This window comes from Parasteatoda tepidariorum, chromosome 11 (assembly GCF_982258835.1).
Source record: "Parasteatoda tepidariorum strain Cologne lab strain chromosome 11, Ptep-v5.0, whole genome shotgun sequence".
Taxonomy (NCBI): Eukaryota; Metazoa; Arthropoda; class Arachnida; order Araneae; family Theridiidae; genus Parasteatoda; species Parasteatoda tepidariorum.
This window is the reverse complement of record NC_141765.1, coordinates 90,353,850-90,378,322: the sequence shown is the minus strand read 5'-3', so window position 1 is coordinate 90,378,322 and position 24,473 is coordinate 90,353,850. Positions and strand designations below refer to the sequence as shown.

At 27.3% G+C, this 24,473-nt stretch overlaps 1 protein-coding gene across 3 annotated transcripts in view; it reads right to left on the bottom strand.

The window, feature by feature from the left end:
* The window catches only part of LOC107451958 (chloride channel protein 2), a 168,695-nt gene that overhangs the window by 37,076 nt on the left and 107,146 nt on the right, over positions 1 to 24,473 (bottom strand). For all 3 annotated transcript variants that reach the window (XM_016068320.4, XM_087154575.1, XM_087154576.1), the window contains 6 exons: positions 17,070 to 17,195; positions 13,486 to 13,570; positions 7,891 to 7,992; positions 6,614 to 6,698; positions 5,892 to 6,041; positions 5,165 to 5,234 (listed from right to left, as the gene is read on the bottom strand). In XM_016068320.4, coding sequence (XP_015923806.1) covers positions 5,165 to 5,234; positions 5,892 to 6,041; positions 6,614 to 6,698; positions 7,891 to 7,992; positions 13,486 to 13,570; positions 17,070 to 17,195 — 618 coding nt within the window. The remainder of the gene's footprint in view (positions 1 to 5,164; positions 5,235 to 5,891; positions 6,042 to 6,613; positions 6,699 to 7,890; positions 7,993 to 13,485; positions 13,571 to 17,069; positions 17,196 to 24,473) is intronic.

Below are 24,473 nucleotides of genomic sequence, written 5' to 3'. Positions count from 1 at the left end.
ACACATAGGCAGGGAGGACAAGTACAGAGAGATGAATCAAAGGATTCTTGATATTAGATTATGTAAATATTGACATTGTCCCAATCCTTTTTTTATATATAAATGGATAAAGTATAGCTTAGGTTATGGATGGTGTTTTCAATATAAAGGTAAGCAACAACAATCTCTAGCTCTTGATCTGCTCTACTTCCGGTTGAAAGTATACATCTGCCTACTACAGCTTATCCTGAGAGGCGATAATTTCAAACACATAATTTTGTTAATAAAAAGAAATAAATTATATGATTTCAGAACTCAAATTTGCTGTATTTAATGAGATTTTTATAACATTAATTCTGAAGAGTTTGAAGTGAAAAAATTGTTTTCCTTATTTATAGATATTTTGTTAAAAAAGGTGACATGGTTGCCATATTTAGAAAGAACTTGCCTTTTTGGCAGTCCCAAATTGGCCTCTTTTTACTTGTTTATTACTGTTTGTTCTTGTTGCAAACCGAGCACCATAATACATTAGTGTTAGCATATTGTTGCAGCAGCGATATTGAGTTCATTTTACAAATGATTATTTAAGTTTAAATTTCGTAGTTGATATATTGTTGGCAAGGAAAGTAGTCTTTGTTTTAAAATGATTGTTTTTTTCAAATAACGAGTCTTACGTCTTGAAACGACAGACTTTCAAATGACTATTCTCATAATGATTCTTTTTTTAAACACAAGTAATAAATCAGGTGACAAATACACCTATACAAGAAATGCTTCTCAAAAGAGTCTCAAAACATGATCACGTTGTGATCCAAATGGCTTCAAAATAGATCGGAAACAGCAATCCGGAAGTATAGGCAGTAAAGAGTTTGATAAAAATAAAGTAAAAATAAAAATAAAGAATTTGTTCCTCTTTAAAAAGTTCAGATGTTTGCAACCTTTCATTATATAAATTTCAGATCTAAATTATTTTTTGTATAATTTGTATAGTTTTTATCCCATTATAAGATGAATAGTTATCAACAAAGAAATTTCACTTTAAACTGCAAAGAAAACGTGAGAAAATGAAAGCTGAGAAATATGTATCCTTTCTCTGAAAAGAGTTGGTATTAAAATTACAACTACAGTATTAAACAGTTGGTAAAAAATTATTATTTTGCTTTTAAATATTGCTAAGAGGAGATGAACTAAATTTTTGCTTTTCACATTAGTTTTTAAATGAGTTGAAAGTTTTCAATCAGCTTCATGCCCATAACAGATTGTTTCACTTTCTATCTCAATCAATAATCACGTAAAATAATCATATATCCAGTTGTGACAATGCTTAGGCTCACAAACTTATTCTAATTTTTGTGGTTTTTTCAGTGCCTTAGAAGCCTTATTGCCAATAAGAAAAAGTGTTTTGGGTTTTATTATTACCATCATGACTGAATCTATTATCATTGTCTTTAACTTCATAGAACATATTAAATTCCAAAGTCATTAAGAAATTAGTACTTTTATTATAAATATTGCACTGCATTTTTTTTTCTGCGGAGGTGAAGTTTAAGTAATGGATAAAATCTACAAATCATAAATTAAATAGTATTTTTCTTCATTTTTTCAAGTATTAATAATAAAGTATTTAATTAATCTCAGATTTAAACTAGAAAGAAAATGTTTTCAAACAAGAAATTGCGGAAGAAATCTCTTTTTGATGACACACTTACAAATCTACTAAATTTTGAATTCTGTCTAATAAAACTATTTAAAGGATTTAGAAATTTGCAAACACAATAATGAAAGGTTGAGAAAACACTGGTCTAATAAAAAACGTTTTGCTCAAATGAAATCAAAACCAATGAAACATAATCGAGTCCCTTCGGAAAAAAGTAATTTTTCCCAGAGAAAGAGATTCCAAGCAGGAAGTGACACTGCACTATTGAAGGTGGTAGCAGCGGAGAAAATTTTATTGCTTTTCTGATTCCTTTTCCAATCCTCTCAATCCAAAAAAGAGGCCAAATCAACATAGTTCTAAGAGCAGTATATTTAATTAATCGTGTTCTGAAAGTGACTGTATCTGATTCTTAAACAGCAAACAATTAAAACATTACACAAACAGGAAAAGCTAGTTTCAGAATTCAGATAGTTCTGGCAGTAAGGTTCTAATTTATTTTGGCTTTATGCCAGTTAAACAAGTCAAGTAATATTTAAATTCAAATCATTAAATATGGTAAAAAAAATTTCCAACATAATACCTTAAATTTTTTTTCAAGATTATGAAGAATATTTATTTTTTATTAGTGAACCTTAACTTCATCATTAAATAAGCCAACTTCCTTGTGATAAATTTCCATATTAAATAAGTTAGAAATACCATGAGATATTACTATAAAATATTTTGTTCTAGCCAGATATTACTGTAATTTATGGAAGAAACGCCGCGGCGTTTACGATTTTAAAAGTTTTAAAATTTTAATAGCGGCGTTTACGATATTTTAAAAATAAATTTAAAATTTTTCAAAAATAAAATACAAATTTTAATCACAATAGTTGCGAATTATGGCAAAAGATGGCGCCACTATTGCTAACCCACCACCCCTTAAAGAAAGTGGGTTGATCTCGATCTAGTTCCGGTCAAACCGCGTGGTTGATAGCTCTTTCAAATTTTTTCCAAAGAAATTTTTATTGATAAGAGGAAAAAAATCAGTCTTATTTTCTTTTTATTTGGAATTTTTTTTCTCTTGAAGTAAGTAACTATATTTTATCTCTTAAAAATAAAAACATGAAGAGAAATAATAATAAATCTGTTTCAAACAAAACATCTATTCCTAAAGCAGTTTAAATTGAAAAGTAAAAACATCTGCATTTCCAATGAACAAAATAAAGAAATGCAAGTTGGGAGAAACAGATCAATCACTCTTGACAGCTGTGCAAGTGCTTTACTGGTTTGTCCCTACATTTCTCCCTCCTGTTTGACCATAAATTAGCACACCCTTTTGACATTGAAACTTCTTTCTCACTTGGTGTACAAAATTAATACTATCCCTTTTGCTGCTTTTTTTTATTCGATTTATTTATCTTTTTATTAGTTATTAACTGTTACTCTTTTTTTGTTACTTGTTAACTTGTTTTTTTCTTATTGTTATTAGTTGTTTGCTTCTTTTTTATAGTTATTCATTGTTAGTTTCTTAGCATTAATTGTTACTTTTTTTGTAGTTCCTTGTTAGCTTTTTTTATTTTATTTATTTATTTTTTTTTTAAAGAGAGGTGAACGTCTCTTGTTAAAACAAAATGTTATGTAAAAGTAAAAATAAAATGAGAAAGATCTCGTGCCGAAGAAGAAACGATTATTTCTTTTTTGGAGGATTCGGATTATTTCATCTTGAATTATTTCTTCGGATTATTTCTTCTTGATTATATCATATAGATTATCATTTTAAATAATGAAATTTCTAAAGATGGGACAGTTTTAAATTCACCCCATCGTAATATACAATTGAAACTTAGCTAAATTTATTGGTTTTTCTGAAATTAACAGCGTAATTGAATTATTGTAATATATGGGCGCCATATTGGAATTTCCGGAAGAGATCCGAAATGCGACAAATTCCGAAATACGGAATTTTGTCGGTCCGTGAGTGCCGGATTTTGGATCCTATACTTTTTTTACTTTTGCCGCTAAATCGTTATTATGGGTGCGACGTTTACAACATGTGCGGCGTTTACCATGGTTTTTTTCTTTTTAGTCTCATTATTGCGAGTGCGGCGTATCTTCCATAAATTAGCTTTTATTACAAAAATTATGACAAAAAGTAAATTCTTATTAGTTTGATGGGGAAAAAATGAAACTTTGTTGGCTGAAACATGATTAACATAAAAAAAGTATTCTTCCACAGAGTGAATAGTAAAAAACTAAGAATTCTAAATGCTAGGACTGAGTAAAAATAATAAATAATGGAACATACAAGCAAAATTAACAAATAATGGTTAATAAAACACTTAAAAGTTGATTTCTATGCTTCATGAAATATTGAAGATTACTAATTAAAGATCGTAGTCCAGCTAGAAAGTATAAGATTATTGCATATTCATATACTTCTCTTTAAACAGAAAACCTAACACTTTGAAGAGGAAAAAATAACTTTTACATAAAACTAAGCTATATGACATCAATTATATTTCAAATCTAAAAATAACGAAACTGAAATGAACTAAAATTAAAGCTACTAAAAATTATGCAACTGCTAAATTTTTGACAGCACTGGCTATAAAATTTTTCAAAATTTTAATTAGAGCAAAATCGCTTAATCTATCTTGCAACATTAATAAATCTAGCTGAGATTTATCAATTTTTAGTTTAAAAAAAGGTCTTTAACAACTCACATTTGAAATATGATCTTCATTAAAACGATTTTTTATGATTATATCCTACAATTTTATGTATACATTATGTCACTTATGTGTCACACAATTTCAGTAAAAAAAACCTATTGTCTTGTAAATGTAGCCAAAACCATTGCTTTTTGATGGATGTAAACATTCTTACTGCTCTCTGTCTCATGTTGAAGTAAAAAACTGTAGGAAAGCTTTAATTCACATCACAGAAAGTGCTCATGTTATGAGGATTTTCTCTTTTGACAAAATTTGTTCACGTGAATGTTAAAGTCATGTCAAAATTGGTTAATGTAAAATTGCAACAACTCATTTTACCATTAGATACTGCTCTAACACAATTTTTTCTAAGAAAAAGAACTTTTTAGGAGGCTGGACACAGTTTTTCTGAAGAAAAAAATTCACTAATTCTGAAGACAGATTACTGATTTTAAGTTTCTGGTGGGTATCCTAGCTATACTCATCATTGTAGAGTATGCAAAATAATGAAGTAGATACCCTAAATAACTCATCGAATTTTCCCGCACTGGGTCTTAATCTTAATGGTTCAAAGGCCTAACCTCGATATGCTCATTAAATTTAATAGACCAAAGGGCAGTTAAAAGATGGCATGCTTAATTTTTTTACATCAGCTTATCTGTAGGTTTTCAGTTTTGCGTAAATTTTCAAAGAAAAATTATACTCTTGCACTCAGTTTATGCACAGATGGACTTATATTTTTCTGTGAGAGAGGACAAACTTGATAGTGAACATTACTAGAATATACTCAAGATGTTTTTTGCTTAATGACATTACATATAAATAAAATTACCAATTCGAAATATGGGAATAAAAACTCCAGCTGGAACAGGTAATGTGGCACAAATGGTAGTAGTTACAAACTATAAAAAGATTGAAAAAATTAATAAAAAAACAACAGTAAGATGTATAAATTAAAGATGTATAAATTAAAAGGGAACATTTTAGAAATCGAACCTGAATTAATTTGGTCACCTATACTTTAATTACATTGTCAATTCTAATATAATTTTCAAGGCAATCTAGAATATTATTAAGTAGATCTCTTTAATTTACTTGATGCACTTAAATGTAAACAATGAAGAAAGAAGCATCACATTATCATTTATTATTTTTTTGCTCTTTTTTAAAAAAAATATTATGTACTAAGATGAATACCAAAGAAAAATAATATTTTCTTTCTTCAATTTTTAATAACACTATTATGCTTGTTTTAAAAAATGTATAATTTCAAATCATTTATCATTATTTATGAATTTTTCTCCTTCAGAAATATTCCTGAAAGAAACTTTCATAGACTTACTTTAAAATGTATTCATTTATGGAAACATAAATGCTTCATTTTTGATTAATGAATTCTGAAATAAAAAATAAATACTATATCTGTCTTCCACCTAATTACATGTTCAGAACTCAAAAATATTTGTAATATTCGAGAGAATATAAGACAGGAACAACTTATAAAATTGTCCCAATTAAAAGATATTGCAATAGTTAGAAAAATAATAATGCATACATACATTCATCACAATGAAAACAGCAAGATTAACAAAAATATTTGTGTACGGAGTCTTCCAGTGACTGACAACTATAGAATCATCTACTTCTAAATTTGTTCCAGACCAAGTAATATTGCTGAACAACTCATTCATAATTTCATGATTAGTAAGCTAAAATAAACACAAATTTAAAAATCCAATTATTTACAGAAGTTTTTTTTTTTTATTTATAACAGATTTGAGTTAGAGTATACAATTTAATCATGCATTAATGTGCAGACATTTTTTTAAAAATTTATTCCTTGAAATCGAGCACATATCTCTTGTAATACTAGATCCAACAAAGCCAAGCAACAAAAACTTTTTTTAATTAAATAATTTCAATTTTAAACATAATCTTTTCTTATAAAGGGATTTAATCTTATGTGGCCAAGTGAAATGTATTGAAAGTCACACAACTGTGCATTACTCACCAAATTTTTATGATGCCAAAAAGGATAAGAGGATTTCATTAAAAGTTTTAAACGTTTCAACTCTTTAAAAATTAAAAAAAAGAAAAAAAAAACTGTTAGTAGAAACTGAGTCAGAATAGTTAAGTAAATTGCTGTTTAACTAAATGCTACATTTTGTAATTTTAATAAGATATGTCAAACAATTTACTATATACTATTTGGCGGAGAACAATTTGATTTAAGATTATTGATAAAAAGGACAAGATTATGAGTGAATGTATTAAAACATACCTCTGCAGCCATAAACTGGCCCAGTCCCAAAGGAAAGGTAAGACTAGAAATAACTATGGTGATAACAGCAGGATACATAAAACGACTAAAAAAAAGAGAGATTTTAGACAGTTGAACTTCAAAATTCTTATAACTTCTATTAATAAAATGTAGAGTCACAATTGCTCTTATGTGACTCCATATATTGCTATTAAAAATTATTATTGAATATAATGATTTCAGTTGAGTTAAAGCTCACTTTTAAAGGTTCTGGCCAGCCCAAAGACATTAAATATGAGCAATGACTGACAGGATTTACTTAAAACTGAGATAGAGATTTAACATGATAAATAGAGACCAAGATTTAGGAACACACATATATACAATGAATTAGTATATAGAAAATTACTTCTGTTTAAACCCTGTTCTTATACTAAAATAAGGTTAAAAGTAGTTGCCACTAATCACTACAAATTTAGTTTTTTGTAATGAACTACTACTCACTACAATACTTTTTTAAAAAGTAGCACGCTACACTACAAAAAAAGGAGAGAATACAAATTAACTATTTGTAGCTAGCTAGATACGACCACTGTATAGAATGTTACAGCTTTCTCTACCAACATACCGTTTCTTTCATCTTTTTAACACCAATCGTTTCAGAATTATTCATCTTGAAATGATGTATTATTTTTCTGGATAACTTTGATTTGAAGAATGGCGTACACAAGTTCAACTTAAATTTTACTTATCCAAAAAATAAATAAAAAAATAAAACTAATAGCATTGCATAATTTTCATCGATTCCTTTTCACAAATGCAATGTTTAATTCTGCAATCATAAATTTTTCGCAATGAATTATTTTTCTCATTGAATTTATTAATTGAATAGTTTATTATATATCTAATAAACTTTAACTTATTCAAAAAATTTTATCGACTTCAATCCAATGTTTAGGGTAGTTTAATTGTTTGAGAGTCACTTTTGCTTGATTACACTATGATCTGTTTTATTAAGACAATGATATCAACCTTATTGCAAAACACAATCTTGGATAGCTTTAAATCTCCAAATTTTAGTTGAGTGGTAGATCCACAGAATTCCATAATGTTATCAGAAAATATTTTTTTCAGGATCAATATTAAAAGTTATTATAAAACACATTAAAAGCAATTATAAAAGGCACTAGTAGCATTATCAAAAATTCTAAATTATTATCATCACATAATTAATAATCAAAACTCTGAAACTCTAAATGTAATTAAGAAGTAAATTTATACAGAAAATGATTACATACTATCTTTGCAAAAATGAATTCATAGTTTTATGTCTTCGGTTAAAATATACAATTTGACGATGCAGCCAGACAAATAAAGCCCCAGCAAAACCACAAAATGCCCTATAAAGAAAATAAAGAATATTTTTAAAGAAGTATAATCTTTGAATAATTTAAAAAAACAATATAATTAAAACATAATTTTACTTTAATTGAATTTTAAACATATTGATTATAAATATTAATTTATATATGCATTGAAAATTTAGAAAACTGGATAAAAAAGATATTCTAAAATGATTGCTTATAACACCTTATCATTGCAACTTAAAAGCAATTTGGAATGCTACTGTTTTAATAGATTTTCAAAAAAAGAAAATTTTTTTTGAAGTTAGACAGAATTAGCTCTTGAGATACCTATCAACAGTGTTTGTTTTGTTTAATCGATCAAAATTATAATTTAAAAAATCATCCAGATAAAAAAACTCATTAAGCATAAGATTAAAATATATATTTATAAGATTTGCAAAATATAAAGTTAAAAAAATTTTTATATGAAGAATTGTTAATTAATATTTTAATGAGAAATCTTTTGTTTCAGCAAACTGTGACTAATCATTATCAGGTTTGATAAGATCAGAAAAGGAATAAAATTTTCAAAAAATTGTTTATTTCAGGAAAAAGCTGAAAGGTGGCTCTTTAGAAAAGAACACTTATTAAACCAACAAGCTGGAATTTGATTATTTCAACATCTCCTTTGTTCTAGATTTTCATAATGATAGGTCAAGGTTTGCTAAAAACATTTTTTACACTTTGGTATTAATTTAATGTTAATGTGAAAAAATTTTCCTCTTCAATTCATACAAATTCAGAAATCTATGCTAAAACAGGTCATTAGGGTGACCTGGGGTAATTCCTGATCAAACAACGCAAACATCTATTTTATGAAAAAACTATTCGAAACAGAATTTTAATATTTACTGTAAGTTTGAGGCTATATGAGGTGAGTCCAACGCCACCTTCTTTTGTTTGAAAATCTAATTAGAATTCAAAAGATTTTAAATTTTTAGTGATCAAGAATTACCCCTGGTCTTGATCATTTCTGGGGTAATTCCTGATCACTTCTGGGGTAATTACTGATCACCAGTTTTTATTGTAAAGGGGCTGTTTAAAAATAATTATATAATATATGTTTAAAAATAAAAATAATAATATATGCTGTTTAAAAATAATTATATAATAGTAATTAACAAATAAGACATCAAGATCAAACAAATAAACCAAAAAGATATGTTTAAGCAGCTAATAAAATGATTTATTTAAAAGCACGAAAAATGACTAACACTTCAAATTTTCAAAAATCTTTGCATCGTGCCATACATTTTAGGCAATCATCATTCTCATGTTCTTCTGAAATATAAGAGAATTCCCACATGGGTTACTTTTGCTGGATTTTTTTAACTTCATTAAGGGAAAGTGAAAAGTTAAATGAGGTATGTCAACAGCTCAGGCAGCAGCTCTCACACTGAAATTTTCATTTTCAATCATTAAAAAAAATTCACTAATTTTGTTTTCTAGAAGCTTAGTATCCTTTTTAGGCTTATAATTTCTCACCCTATTTATACTAGGCTAATTTATAAACTTAAAAATTATTCTAATGATGTACACACATAAAATTAAGATAGAAGCAAGGTAAGACAAACCAGAAATGGTGCAAATCAGAATACAGTCTTGTACACAGTTAAAAACGAATTTTGTGATGGCTGTTAAAATATATTTTATAGTTGTTCCACTTAAGAAATATGAACTGTTATTTAAGAAAAGACAATTAGGTAATTATAAGCTATTTTATATACTATTTATAAGAAGAAATGACAATGATCAGGAATTACCCCAGTGATCAATAATTACCCCATCTGTAGGGGGCAACATTTGATATAGTTTCCTATAATCATTTATCATGTTTACAGTAGATGTGTAACAATGAAACAAAAGCTTACACTACTTTTATATCATAGAAAAAGAAAGTGACTCAAAATATTTATTGTTAAGAGAAGGAAGGGGATCTTTGCAGAAATGTGCACATTTTGAAACCCATCTTTGAAATGGAAAATACAGAAAGCAGTTTAAAAGATACTTATTTTGTTAGATTAAACAAAAAATTATTATTAAGTAAATGTAGTTATACTTTAGTAAAGTGTACAAGCATTCTTGTCCATGTCTTAAATTTAAAAAATAAAAATTTTTTTAAAATAAAAATTAGGTGATCATTATTTACCCCAGAAACAGAGTCATCGTGAATTACCCCGGGTCACCCTACATAATACTCTGTATAGTGCAGGTCTTCTTCTAGTCAGTCAGACAAATAAGTTGGTTTTTGATCATTATAATTCCTCTAGAGCTACCCCTTCCTGCCCCTTGATGTAAATATTTTTTCCTCATTGTTCATAATTTTGATGTTTAAGATTTTAAAACTACATATACATAGTCATTATGGAATCATACTGTAGGTCTATATACTACATTACCTGCCCTGTGGAATACGCAAAAATTTTGAGATTTTATGACCTAAATGCGTGGAGAGAGGAATTTAATTGGAGGGACTTCAAATTACCTTTGAAAAACATTGATGAAGTAGTTCTCTCTCCAAATTTGTTTATTTTTGAGAAAATACCTTTTAAAATTTGATAAGAATATGGGAACTTTGAAAGAAAACTAGCTCTTAGCTATCAATTAAGTAACCAGTCATATGGAGAGACATTAATAATTCATGTAATTTTGTACAACAAGTGGCTAAAAGTGCATGCTAGAGCAATAATTTATTTAAAACAGAACATAGTTTCAAATAATCTTAGTTAACTTTAAATATCTCATTTCTAAAATTCTCATTATAATACAGTAGAGAACCAATTATCGGCCAAAAAGTGTCGTTAATCAATGTTTTATCAAACCCAAATTACAAGGAAAAAGTGTAACACATTTCAAATTAAGGGGAAAAAAAAGCTTTCCTAAATTTAAAAAAAATAGTAGAAAAATAACATTTAAAAGAATAAAAACATTTGCAAGGATAGAAAAGAAAAACAAGTTTGAAAAATACAAAATTCACACATTTATTTATGAAAACAATTAAAATCACTAATTAACTGACATAAAACAAAACCAATGATTAAAAAATGCAATATATTTCATATCTAATTATACGAGAGTAAAAAAAGGCACTAATATAAATATTAAAACCCCAAACAAGGCAGGATATTATAAGATCAATGGAATTAAAAATAATAAAAAAAACAACTCAATCATAAAATTTATGAATAAAAAGATATGATTAAAAAGATGATTTTTTAAAAAATATTAATAATAATTTTCAATATTTATTATTAATATTTCAAATTATTAATAATAGCTAAAATTATTAATAATTAATATTATTAATTATTTTAATTATTCAAATAACAATTATAATTATATAATGATAAATATAAAAACATTCAAATAATAATTTTAAGTATTATTTTTAATACATTCTTAATAATAATATTTAAATTCATTACTAAGAATTTATTATTAATAATTTAAATTATTAATAATTATTAAAATTATTAGATAATAATTTTTAATAATTTTAAATTTTTAATAGAAATTAATAATAATAATTTTCGGAAAATCTAAATTTTTTTTGAAAATATAAATTTTTTATATACGTAATAGCCTTGAAATGATTTGTTTTTTAAATCCACTCATTTATTTCTGTTTACCCTGTATATAAAAACAATGCATTTACAAATTCCTGTTTGCAAAAACTTCGCATGCTTATTTATTACACAATTTACACGTGTCCTGAATTCCATAAATTAGGCCTGTAACACGTCTAAAAGCAGGTTCAACAGCAATTTTCTCATATTCAAATTATGTTTGAATGTTAATTTCAGCTGCTAAAAAACTTGCTGTTTTACCTCGTGTAACAAAAAGAAAGTCTCACCAACACGCATCTGACTTTGATTAAGGAAAAATTACAGCATGCAGGCATTTGTATTAAAAATATACATATTCAATAATTCCTTCAACCTCTATCTTCAATCAATAAATTCTCTAGGATAATCATAACTAACACAAACTATTCTATTCGGCACGATAGAGTCAGAATGCTTCTAAGCGAAGCGTGCTATATGGAATACTTTATGTATTCATTACGCTTGGCTGCTTGTATGTGATGTTTGAAATCACTTCACATGTTCGATGGAATTTATACTGTTTTTTCTCCCCGCATGATGACACTAGTTGGAAACTTACCAATCCTCAATCTTCATATAACCTATCGATTTATTCCTTATTGCTAAAATCTCGGAAGATTGATAGATTTTGATGTAGAATAGATATAATGAAATTAAAGTAACCTAAGAGCAAACATAATTCATACTTCAAAACTCTTTTGGTTCTATGCCAATGTTTCCAGATGGAACATGACAAAAATAATCAAATTTTTTAAAATAGCTTAGTAAAATTTTTAAATTGAACCGTTTTATCTACATCAGATTTTTCCTCTGACAATTCACTGACTTTTTTGTTTAATTTCGTTTTTCCTGACTAATCCTGGGGCTTATGAATCCGTCATTTTACTTTCAGAGGATATCGTTGTTCATTTCCGAATTTTCATTCTAGATTCTAAATTTAACAAGATCCGACTTTAGAAAAGTTTTTCATACTAATTTATTATTTTATTTCGTTTTTATTTTTTAAAACGTCATATTCTTATAAGGCGTGGCAAAACTTTGTTCCGTTTTTAATTAAAAGTTCCCATTTTTTTTCTTATTTCATCCATTTTTTTAAATAATGAGTTTAAAAAAAACTAACTACTCAATTTTGGATTCTAACGGATGTTTTATAAATCTCTTTGGAATCATTTAATGCTTGCTAGCTCAACGATTATTGTATTTTCCCCCTACTAGCACAGCCAATTATGTTAATAATTTACTAAATTATAATTACAAAATTCGGATTATTTTTTAAAGGATTAAATTCAGCTAAACTATATTCCTGCTTTATTATTTAATAAAAAAATAGCCGTATTTTAATCGTTTTCGAATTTTTATTTTACTTTTTTTTAGTAAAGTATGGGGATATATTTTTCTTTTTATTTCTCTTTCATCTTCCGTTCACTAATATGAGTGTGCAGTGTATTTTCCCCACCCCCTCGTAAATCAAAGAAAAAACGAAATCAGCATGCCACTCCTTTAAATTTGATTGACAGCAAAACAGTTGTTCCTTCCCTGCCCCCTTGTGATCTGAAGATTTTCAAGGTCATGGAAGAAATTAAGTTTCTCTGGACTAACGAGGAGAAAAATTCCCCCTTCCCCACATTTTCCTCTAATCGTTCTAGTTCAAAATAGCAGGAAAATTGAGTAAATTTTCCCCCGGTTTTCTACTGTAACATAACAACATTTACAATTGTTATAATTTGTTTTATTACAAAAATAGTAAATTTTTCAGCAAAAATTTACTAATTCATTAAAACCAGACCAGTTTAATAAGAATAATTTGACACAGTGCTAGTATAAATAGTATTTATATAATATGTAGTATCTACAGGAATTTTAAATTACAAATTATAATTACCCTATAAGAGCAAAGGCTAAAAGTTCTTGAGGGTCAAAGGGGAAATCAACAGAGAAATTTGTCTTGAACAAAGCTGTAATAGTTTCTGTAAAGAAAAATTCCAAAAATGTGGCTTAAATGGCATTTTATGACATGAAATGACACTTAAGAAAGCAACTTTTTCAGAATGTTACACATTTTATAATTGTGTTTAATATTAGAGGCAGAATGAATAGTAGAAAAATTTTTAAAACTATTTTACGAAAATAAAAAACATTTATTTTTTATGTATTTATGACATGTAAAGATTAAAGATATTTTTTTCACATATTAAGCCTTAATTTAAATTGAAAGTGAAACTAACTAAAAATGAATTTTTAACGATATGGATTTTTAACAAAATATTATTCTGAGGAGTTCATTATAATGAATTAATTAGAATGAATTTAATGATTAATTGAAATAGACTGATGATTTAATTTAAACACAGAGATGCCAACTGTTTTGTGTTCTGCAAAAAAAAAAATTATTTCTTGAAAAGTGGAAGAGAATTAAACACTAAAACTTGCTAAGTTTTGGTTAATTTTTTTAAACACATAAAATTTCTCACCACAAGATAACTAGGATACAGTGGCATTTAATATAAACTTTTAAACTATTAAGTAGTGGCGGGCAAAATAATTTAAAATAAAATTTTTTAAATCAAAAACTATAATTAAGGCATAGATTTAGCCATAACTAAAGAAACTTTGCTAAAAAAAAGCAGAGCAAGTTGGCATTTCTGCATATATAATTGAAAATTTTAAGATTCTGGTAGCCTATTGACAGATTAAAGTAAGAAACAAATTTAAGAAACAAACTTAAAAATGATACAACAACCATACAGCCACCAATATCCCAGGGATATCCAATTACATGTTATGTATTTCAATATCCAATGGACAAACAGTATTTTACAGACTTCTTACATCCAAGTCTATGAATATGGATAATTTGAATATCTATGAGACATCATTCACAGATATCTACAGAATACAGTTCTTTTAATATTACTGAAAAATCTAGATATAAATTATTAGTAATGGATATTTTGTATATATCTTGGAAATTTACTATTGAAATGTTTCAGAAATGATTATTTGGATTTTTTATCGAATGCTGCATGAGATGTTTCAAATTACCTATGCCTAATATCTGAGGCATATCTAGTTTTTGGATATCACTAACACAGTTAATTGACATTTATAAAGCTTGAATTATTTACAAATTCAAAATATATAAATTGTTAAATAATTTTTCATCATAAATAAAGAACTATTATTATTTTAAATTTTCCTTGATTATTATCAATCCAATAATATAATCCTAAAATATAACAAGCGTGAATCTATCTTAAAAGAGTAAAAGCACTATCCAGATATATTGTTAGATACTTGATTAAGATTGATCAACAAAGAGAATGCAGAAGAATCTGGAAGGCATTTGAGACATTCAGGTGACAAGATAGTAAGGCATCCATCGATAACACAATTTTATAAATCTATATAGTTAATCATCTGTGTTTAAAGCTTAATCTGTAACATGGTGATATCTTGCATAAAATATTCAAGCGTTTTTCATAAAGTTTTATTTCAGATTAAATTTTTAAAAAAAATTTACTGAATATTAGTTTTTTTTAACATTCATCATAAATTTGTAAGGAAAAGCAGAGTTTGAAATTAAAAAACCATTTCTTATATCAAGTTGCTTATAAACAGTTTCATTTATTATCATTATTTTCATATATGCTAAAATTTTTAAGTTAACATTTAGGTCATTATAAAAACAAACTAATATTCTCAATCCCCCTCCCCCCCCCCGGCAACAACAATATGACAAATGCTATTACAATATGAGCGATAGTTCACAATCTTAAATTTCAGTGGGTATATTTATTATTTGTTAACTATCATTTAAGTTTTTTTTGTAAAAAATGCTACTATTATATATTAAAAAATTTTATTTCTAAAATATCATGATAGATATACGTCTTTTGTTTGTCAAAGATAAAATAATTGTGCTGCCAATTTTTATGTTTTTTTTTCTGGATATAAGATCTGGCAAGTTTTTTTGCCAAGTGGCAGTAATGGGTTAAGTCTCATGGGTAATTCAAAATATGTATGTAAAACCATGTTTGAATAGTTGTTAAAGAGTTAAATATAATGATGCAGGGTTAAAACCTCCTAATAAAATTAAAATAGTGAGAAAAAGGTATGATACGTAAGGTAATGAAATATTTTACCACATTATGTTAACAATATGGGTAATAATATTTAGTTCTAAACATGATTGTAATGTTATTTCTAAATTAAGAAGAAAATTAAAAATTTTGTAAGCTTTAATTTAAATTAAAACTAATGTCTGATTTTTATTAAATTGGCTACTGTTCTGTTAAATTTTTATAGGAGGCTTTGATCCCAGTTAATGTAAAAATAGAATTTCTCTATTACAATTATTTAGACAAAAAAAAGAGTATTTGCAAATTAAAAAATCTATGCATACTTATATTCTGATAAAAAAATTTGTAAGCTTCTAATATAACTCAGTATTTAAGTGAACCTAGTGAACAATGAGGATTTTTTTTGCCCCTTCAGAACAATTCTAAGAAAAGATAATTCCCTTTTACTCCTTATCTCTTCCATTCAATTCTACTCCCATTCTATGTAGATTTTTTATACCCCTGTTAGGAGAGTGATGCCCTTTCTTTTCTTGTACCTTCAACTCTCCCACCACACCCTAAAATTTTCCCCATTCTTACCAGTAAGTGTACATACCATTTAAGGTCACCTTGGGCTGGGAAGAAATGTTGACCACTTGTGCAGAGGATTGCTTCCCCTTCTCTTCCCACCACACTTAACAAACACCTGCACTTTTATTAGCAATCTTCAATTCAGTTACGGTAATTGATTATCTACCTTTTTCCTCCACTCATTGTTCATTTACAGTCTAACATTAATCCTCTACCCTAAACATCAGGATAACTATTATTTAGAAATAAATTCATAAGCAAATGCTTAAAATAAGAACTTTTAAATTGTATCATAGAGAAGGGGGGGGGGCTTTTTTGGTACAGATTGACAATCAATATTTATGTGAAACTACAGGGGGCACTTTCACCAGTTGGGGCATTTTATCCCTATTTTAAGATATACTAGCATTGAAATAAAAAGCTATATTTATTGAGAAACAAAATAAGAATTAAAAATAAATTTGAGAAATAAATGAAATTAAAAGCTAGGAAATATGTAATGTTAATAATGGTATGACAAATGTTTTTAACTTTTACAAAGTTCAGGTAACAATTTTAATAATATATATCAGCCTCTTAAAAATGGATTTTAAGTGCATTAAACTAAGATAATACACACAGGAGTTTATTGTTTAAAAATTTTATTTTTCTACCTCCACAGACTATTTAAAAGAACACTTTCTAAAACACAACTGCTTTGTAATTTTGCCCACTACAACTTATTAATTTAAACTTAAATACTACTATTTAATTCAGACTTAAATACTACTATTTAATTTAGACTTAAATAGTAAATGAATTTCCCATAATAAAATACCTTCATCTTTAAACCATACAGCAAGAAGTCGCCAAACCATAGCACCACAACAAGCAGCAAAGAAGCCTCTCCAATAGTTTCTAACAGCAAAAAATACTGATGTTACTTCAATGCTAAACAACACACCTAAAATGGTTGATTAATAATTATACAACATACGAATTCTTTTTTGTTTTTGAAAAAAAAGTACAAGATGGAATTAATAACATGCACTTTTGAAATAATAAACACATGAGCTACAAGCAAAGTAATTAATTTAAAACCAAACATAATCCATTTGTCATAATATTTATTTCAATAAAGGAATAAATAAACTGTCAATGGTTGTTAAAGCTATTAATAAATATCATTAGATATAAGTCAAAAAAGTATTTTCTATTTAATTATTCAGAAAAGTAACGCATGTGTTTTTGTGCAAATTAACTCATTGGGTTTTATTTTGCATAAATAATCATTTAAGTTATATAATTCTGAAACTTTGTTATTTCATAGAAATATGCTAAAAATCAGTATATTGTATTTAATTGCATGTGATATTGTCCAGCATTCTGTTGTTTGTTAGACAATTATGTTAAAATATAGTGAAATAGCATGGCGATGCAAATTTGTTGGCATATTAAGATATTAATGAATTTGAATATAATCTTCTACTTAATGATCAGAGTTTCTTTATGTACAAAGATGCAAGTTTCATGGTTTAAGATACCCATCTAAGTGCAGACAATTTATTTCAGTTATGAATTGAAGAGCTTAGTGGAAGAACCGGCTAAGTGACATTTTTAAAAAATTGAGATTTCTCGGATAAGTTCTAATTTTAGCTTTATTTAAATAACACGGTGATGCAAACATTCATTCATATTGCCAAATCTATTCATTCCAAAGACATTCAGTGGAAGAATCGGCAAGTGACTTGGCGACAAATAGTCAATAAAAATCTTAGAAAATCTCTTGCTCAGCATCGATATTACAACGGCATAAACGAATCACGACATTGGATTTTAAACTCATGTGAATATGAATTGCTACAATGGGTTTTAAAAACTAGTAAATACAAATCGCGGTTTAAGATTTTTAAATCTCCTAAATAAGAATCGTACAATACTTAAATCACGTGAATAAGAATCGCAACATGCAACTTTTAAATCAGGTAAATACGAAAATCGATGTTTGACAATAAAATCGGGATTTTAAAAACTCGTAAATACAATCGCATATTTAAATCTTGTAAATAAGAATTGCAATGTACGATATTTAAATCACGTGAATGAGAATTGCAATGCGAAATTTTTAAAACAGATCAATACGAAAATCGATGCTTAATATTAAAATCGCGTGAATAAGAATCGAGATATTAGCAGATTCTGGGCTTGGGATTTCTAAAAGACTTGTTTGTATTATTTTTGTTTGGCCATAATAAATAAAAATTCTTAAGATTAACTCAATGAGCAAATAAATATTTTCACCGCAAATGTACAGCTATTTTTTTATTATTTCGTTTGCTTTCGCGCCAGCAAACAGAAGCAGCGAGGTCTGAATTTCAAAAATACAAGATATCTGGCGGGTGGGTAAGAATACGAAAAATCTTATTTTTTGCGCTCGTAAGAGTGGAGAAAATAGCTAAAATATGTAAAAATGGGGAAGGGTTAGCAGCTGCGGCATAGTTTGAATTTTCTGTTTATCTTTGAAAATCGGAAGTAAATATAATTATTTTATCTCCATGACTGCATTTTCAGAAAAAGTGGAATATTTATAGAAAAACCGAAACTTTTACAGAATCTAAGTTTTTGATAAAAAGGCAGAAATTCGAGAGACAAAAGTGAAAAAATGTCATCCCTGCATAATCAACAATTTTCTGTGGTACTTATCTGATTTAGTAGGCTATAAAAATCCCTGTACTCCTAGTAGGTATTGTGATACGTATATTAGTATGTATAGTACATATTTTAAAACAGCACCAATATCAATAATACCTATTATCAAAAGTTTTCTATTTTTTGGATTATTATTTTTAAATTGTAAATAAGAAGGGACTTATTAACAACCTAAAAGATGTGTGATCTCGCTCAGAATATTAAATGTTAAATCCAAAATGTATTTAGCGTACTTATATGTTTGACAAAATTAATGGCTACTTTTTCATAAAAATCGGCATGGCTCAGTCAGGACAAATTAAATCTACATATGAATGAAAGACAAAGATAGATAGCGAAACTTTATTTTGCTCCTTGTTAGCAGGGATTGCTGTGTTGATGCAAATTATACTTTGGTCGAAACAAATCAGAGCTCCACTGACATTGGGCTAACTTCAAGGTTTTCGTGACTCTTACCTCAACTTTGTGCAAATGCCAAATAGTGTCACTTAAAAAAACTCCTCTTAAAGGTGAAAGTGACTTAGTTTTTTAAACCTGTTCTCTTGTCTTCTAGACTCATGGTTAAGAAGTTGAAAATTAAAAAAAAACAGCTGTAATATTATTAATTATAGTGGATTGGTGTTCAGCGGCAGAAATTTGTGAAGTGGTAACCTAAATTATTAAAAAACGAGAATTGTGTAACTAATTATGAAGACATAGATTACCACAATAGAAAAAGAACTGTTTTATACACTTTTTTATAAATTAAAATTTGTCATTTCTGTATGAAACTGCATTATTTTTAATGAAAAATTTAAAATAATTTGTATTTCAACAACTATACCTAGATGTTTTTTGTATTAAAACTAATAAAAATACTTCTATTTAATTTCAGAAATATCTACAGGTGTGACGAAATGAATATTTTGATTACAATCAGCGCTATTTAAAAGAATGTTTTTTTTTAAATTAAAAGTTACCAAATTATCACCAATTAAAACTGTACTCACCGGTGAAACATCTACTTTGCAGAAGTAGAGCCCACACTGTTTCTAAATCGTTTTTGATAGGTTTTTGGACTAACAAGGCTATAGAAAATTTTTTACCAGTTTGTTTCACATTAAGTTTAGTTAAAATTTTATTCTATGAACATAAGAGTAAACAAATGTATATTTATTTTATCTTTTTAAAGCAAAATTATGATCGATAAAAAACATGAAAAATTGTCTATGAAAACAAGCAATTGTGCACGTAAATCATTAAAATATTCCTTTATAAAAGAGTAAGAATCAAATAAATAGACCCTGAAAAATTTTGCGAGTGATGAGTGTAACATGAATATGAAACTAGATATACGATTTTGAAAATGAGAAAATACAAACTCCGATATAGAATTCTTAAATCGCATAAATACAAATCACGATTCTTAATTTTCAGATTGCGTAAATACGAATCATGATGCGTCATTTTTAGCTTGCATAAATAAGAATCATGATGCATAATTTTTAGAACGCGAGAATGTGAATCCCAATGCCTTATTTTTAAATCACGTATAAATATGAAAATCGATATTATAACCGCATGAGCGAATCACGACATAGGTTTTTAATAAGGTGTGAATACAAATCACGATATCAGATTTTTAAATCCCGTAAATAAGATTCGCAATGTACCATACTTAAATCGCGTGAAAAAGAACTGCAAAACGCAACTTTTAAATCACCTAAATACAAAAAGCTATGTTTGATATTGAGAACGTGTGAATAGGAATCGTGATATTAGCAGATTCCAGGCTTGGGATTTCTAAAAGACTTGTCTGAAGCAGCGTCGTTTGAATTACGAAAATACGAGCTATCTGGTGGGCGAGTAAAAATGCAGAAAATCTTATCTTCTGCGTGTAAAAGCGGAGAAAGTTGATAAAATAAGTAAAAATACGGATGGGTTGGTAGCTATGTAGTTTGAATTTTCTGTTTACCTTTGAAAATCGGAAATAAATATAATTATTTTATTTCAATGGCTGATTTTTCTGAAAAAACGGAATATTTATGAAAAAAAATTTGAAATTTTTAGAGAATTAGAGTTTTTGATAGAAAGGCTGAAATTCAAGAGACAAAAGTGAAAAAAGCGGAAAAATCTCATCCCTGCAGGTCGTTTCAGCAACACCACTTCACCGACAGATTATTTCATAGACTGGGTCACTTCATCTACAGGTCATTTCATTGACAAGTCATTTCTCCAATAGGGTTATCTTGTCATCAGGGTTGTTTCGCCAACATGGTAATTTTGTCGACAAGGTAATTTAATTGACAGGTTCATTTTGTGGAGAGAGTCGTAGCGTTGACATGATAATTTTGCAGACAGGGTCGATTTGTAGACAAGATGTCAAGATTTGTAGACATTATCAAAATCATGCGTAATTCAGAAACTATTTTTAGGGTTTGGTATATTACTCGCACTTTTTCATAATTTAGTGTATTTGTTTTTGAATTTTTTAAATCTAGCTTAAAACAAAATTTTTATAGTATGTTGTAGCTGCCAGATAAGAGCTTTTTAAATCAAAAATTGCCTACTCACTTTGCTTCACATCATGTTGCAAAAACAAAACCTTTTCTGTCATTTGGTGTTCTAGTTGTATTTTATACATATTTATTACTATGATTAATTGTTTAATTTTGAAAACCCTTTATTATAAATTAGCATTGCAAAAGGAATCACAATAACTACTCTGAATGATTCTTGATATAGCAAGTGAATGAAGGGAGAAAATAACAGAGAAAAAAAGGACAGTGAATGAATGAGTCAGTGAAATATTGAAATCACTTTGTCAATAGATCATTTCATTGACTAGATTATTTCATCATTAGGCCATTTCACTGACAAAAAAATATTTGTTGAAATGAAGAATATTATACTACTATGTATAATGTTCTACTACAGTAAATAGTTCACATTAACGCAGTTTAAAATTTTGTAAGAAACGTTAAAAACTTTTACTATGATAACAATAATAATTACAAAGAATTTAATAAATAAAAAAACGCAATTCTTTTCGCTAGTTAGCAAGCAAAATTACTTCATATTTATAATGTATCCCACATTTTATATTCCCAAGTTTAAATATCTATTTTTCAAGTACAGTCGATTTTTTTTCATCTGCAAGTAATCACTTATTCTGTTATGATTTACATATTAACAAAATTTTCTTACTTAAAGTTTTAATAATTATATGCTTCATAACCAAGATAATCTTAAAGGGGAAAAAATGAACTTTTAAGGGAAAAACATGAATAAGAAGCCATTATGAGGGTAGGTGAGCAGAGTGAGCAAAGGTTCAAAACTTACTAAATCAAAAAACTTGAAAAAATGCATGATGGTGATAAAAAAATGAAAATCTAACTTGGAAAATGTATTGACAAGTATTAATTAAGAACAATTTTGTAACAACCCACTTTCTCATGTCTTAAACAGCTATTCTACTGAGGAAGGGGTGGGAAGTTCCGAGAAATTCTGTATGTACATTTTTGAAATTGAAATGAAATATTATTTCAAACAAATTTTAGTCTCTTCTTTTATTTCAGTTTATTTATTTAATTATTTATTTATTACCCTTTAGTAATTTATAGTTTATTTTTATCCTATGCGTTCATTAAACACTAATAAATTCCTTTACCTTTAAAATGAAGACATCAATTGCAAATGGTGATAGTTAGTTACTAAATTTTTCAAAATTTATTTTCTTGTTTAAGTCCACTGAACAAATATGGTTTTTAATATATATATATATATATATATATATATATATATATATATATTTTAAAAAAATATCCTCAAGGAACCTCCTATAGATATATATATATTCTTTAATTTCATAGTTTCTGAATTTTTTTTGTGCCTCCTGGTTTGTTTATGCCAGAAAATAGTCAAAATTTCGGTTGGTGATCAATCCTGCTTATTACAGTAGTCAGAAAATTGTATTGTCATCCTATACAGTAACAGTTAAAATTTAGAGCATTTTAACTAGTTGAAAAGTGGTTGAAGATTGGACTGCAAGATTTTCTTTCAATAGTAATAGCTACTTATTTTTACGTTGGAATTATAGATTGGATTTTCTGATAATTAAGAATATGAGTTGAGCATAAATTCTGCACATAAAAAGGAATTAATTCATTATTTATTTAACTATTTTTTGGAAAATTCATAACTTATGGAGAAAAAAGAAAATATTTTTCTATAGAGCTGGCGCAAACACGCTTGCAGCATTATAATGATTACATGCCAGTGTTTCTCAAAATTTTTGGTCCTATGACTAGCAATTTAAGTAATGTAGAAATATACAACCTCCAAGATGGATAATATGTAAATATTATATTTGGGTTCCTACAGTTCCCAGAATATTCTAATAGTGATAACTAAACTAAGTCGAAGTTTGATTATTTAATAAATTTGTGCCCACCATAACATGTCATTTTGTGATAAAAAATATATTTGTTTGAGTCTCTAAACGTTAAAATGGCATTTTATAAAAAGGAAATTCCTGCCCGAGTTAATGCAAATTTAATAACACTAAATGACTATTTTGATATTGACCTTTCCATAGTAGGCCCACACTTATGTGTACACACTCATTAGTAGTAATGAGTGTAACAGTTAATAGATCTTTTCAACTTATCATTGATTAATTGAAAAATGACAATTCAAATGTGACTATCAAAATACGAAATAAGCATATTGGTTCATACTAGTATATCTCCGAATGTTAAGACGATAAATAAAAAGTTTAAAATTGCAGCAATTAAAATAAAAAATTAGAAGTTACTTTTCCAACATAAAATCTTTTTTTCCATTTGCTACTTAATTTAGTGTTTTGTCTTATCATGTGAATGAAGTGAGACTTCGTGCCGGAATTTACAGAGTTTTTGATTAATAAATAACAGAAATATTCGATTTGTCTACTTTAGTCCCATGTTCACACTAAAACTTGTCTCTCTCTAAATTTACTTGCAAGATACCACACGTTTTGCACCAGTTTAGTAATGCGTATAAAATTATTTAAGGCCCATGATTATTCTTATTGCCATGGGAACATCACTGAATTTGCTAAAGTGTAATTAAAAAATTTTATAATTTTTAAAGAAAAAAAAATTTAAAATTGACATTTCTCCAGCCAAATTTTGGTGAAATTATTGTTTGAGTAACAGCTACTTTTTTGATGTTTTGACGACCGTCTTTTTCGCTCATAAGTTATGCAACAATTTAACTATCCTTATTCTCAATTTTCTCTCTCGTCAAGAAACAGAGAACAGAGTGCACGTTTTTAAAAAAATTGTTTTGGCAAAAATGATCACTTGGTATCATTTATAATAAAGTGTTTTTGGATACTTTAACTATGAAACTGGAATAATTAGGCTACAGTACAGGTGAAAATTAATAATTTATTTCTTAAGATAGGTATTTTTTTCCCAATATTATAAGGTTATTATATATTATACTTTTTAAGAATATTCTGAACAGCTTTGTTTCTGAGAGGATAATTAGCTTCAGTAAATTGGTTATC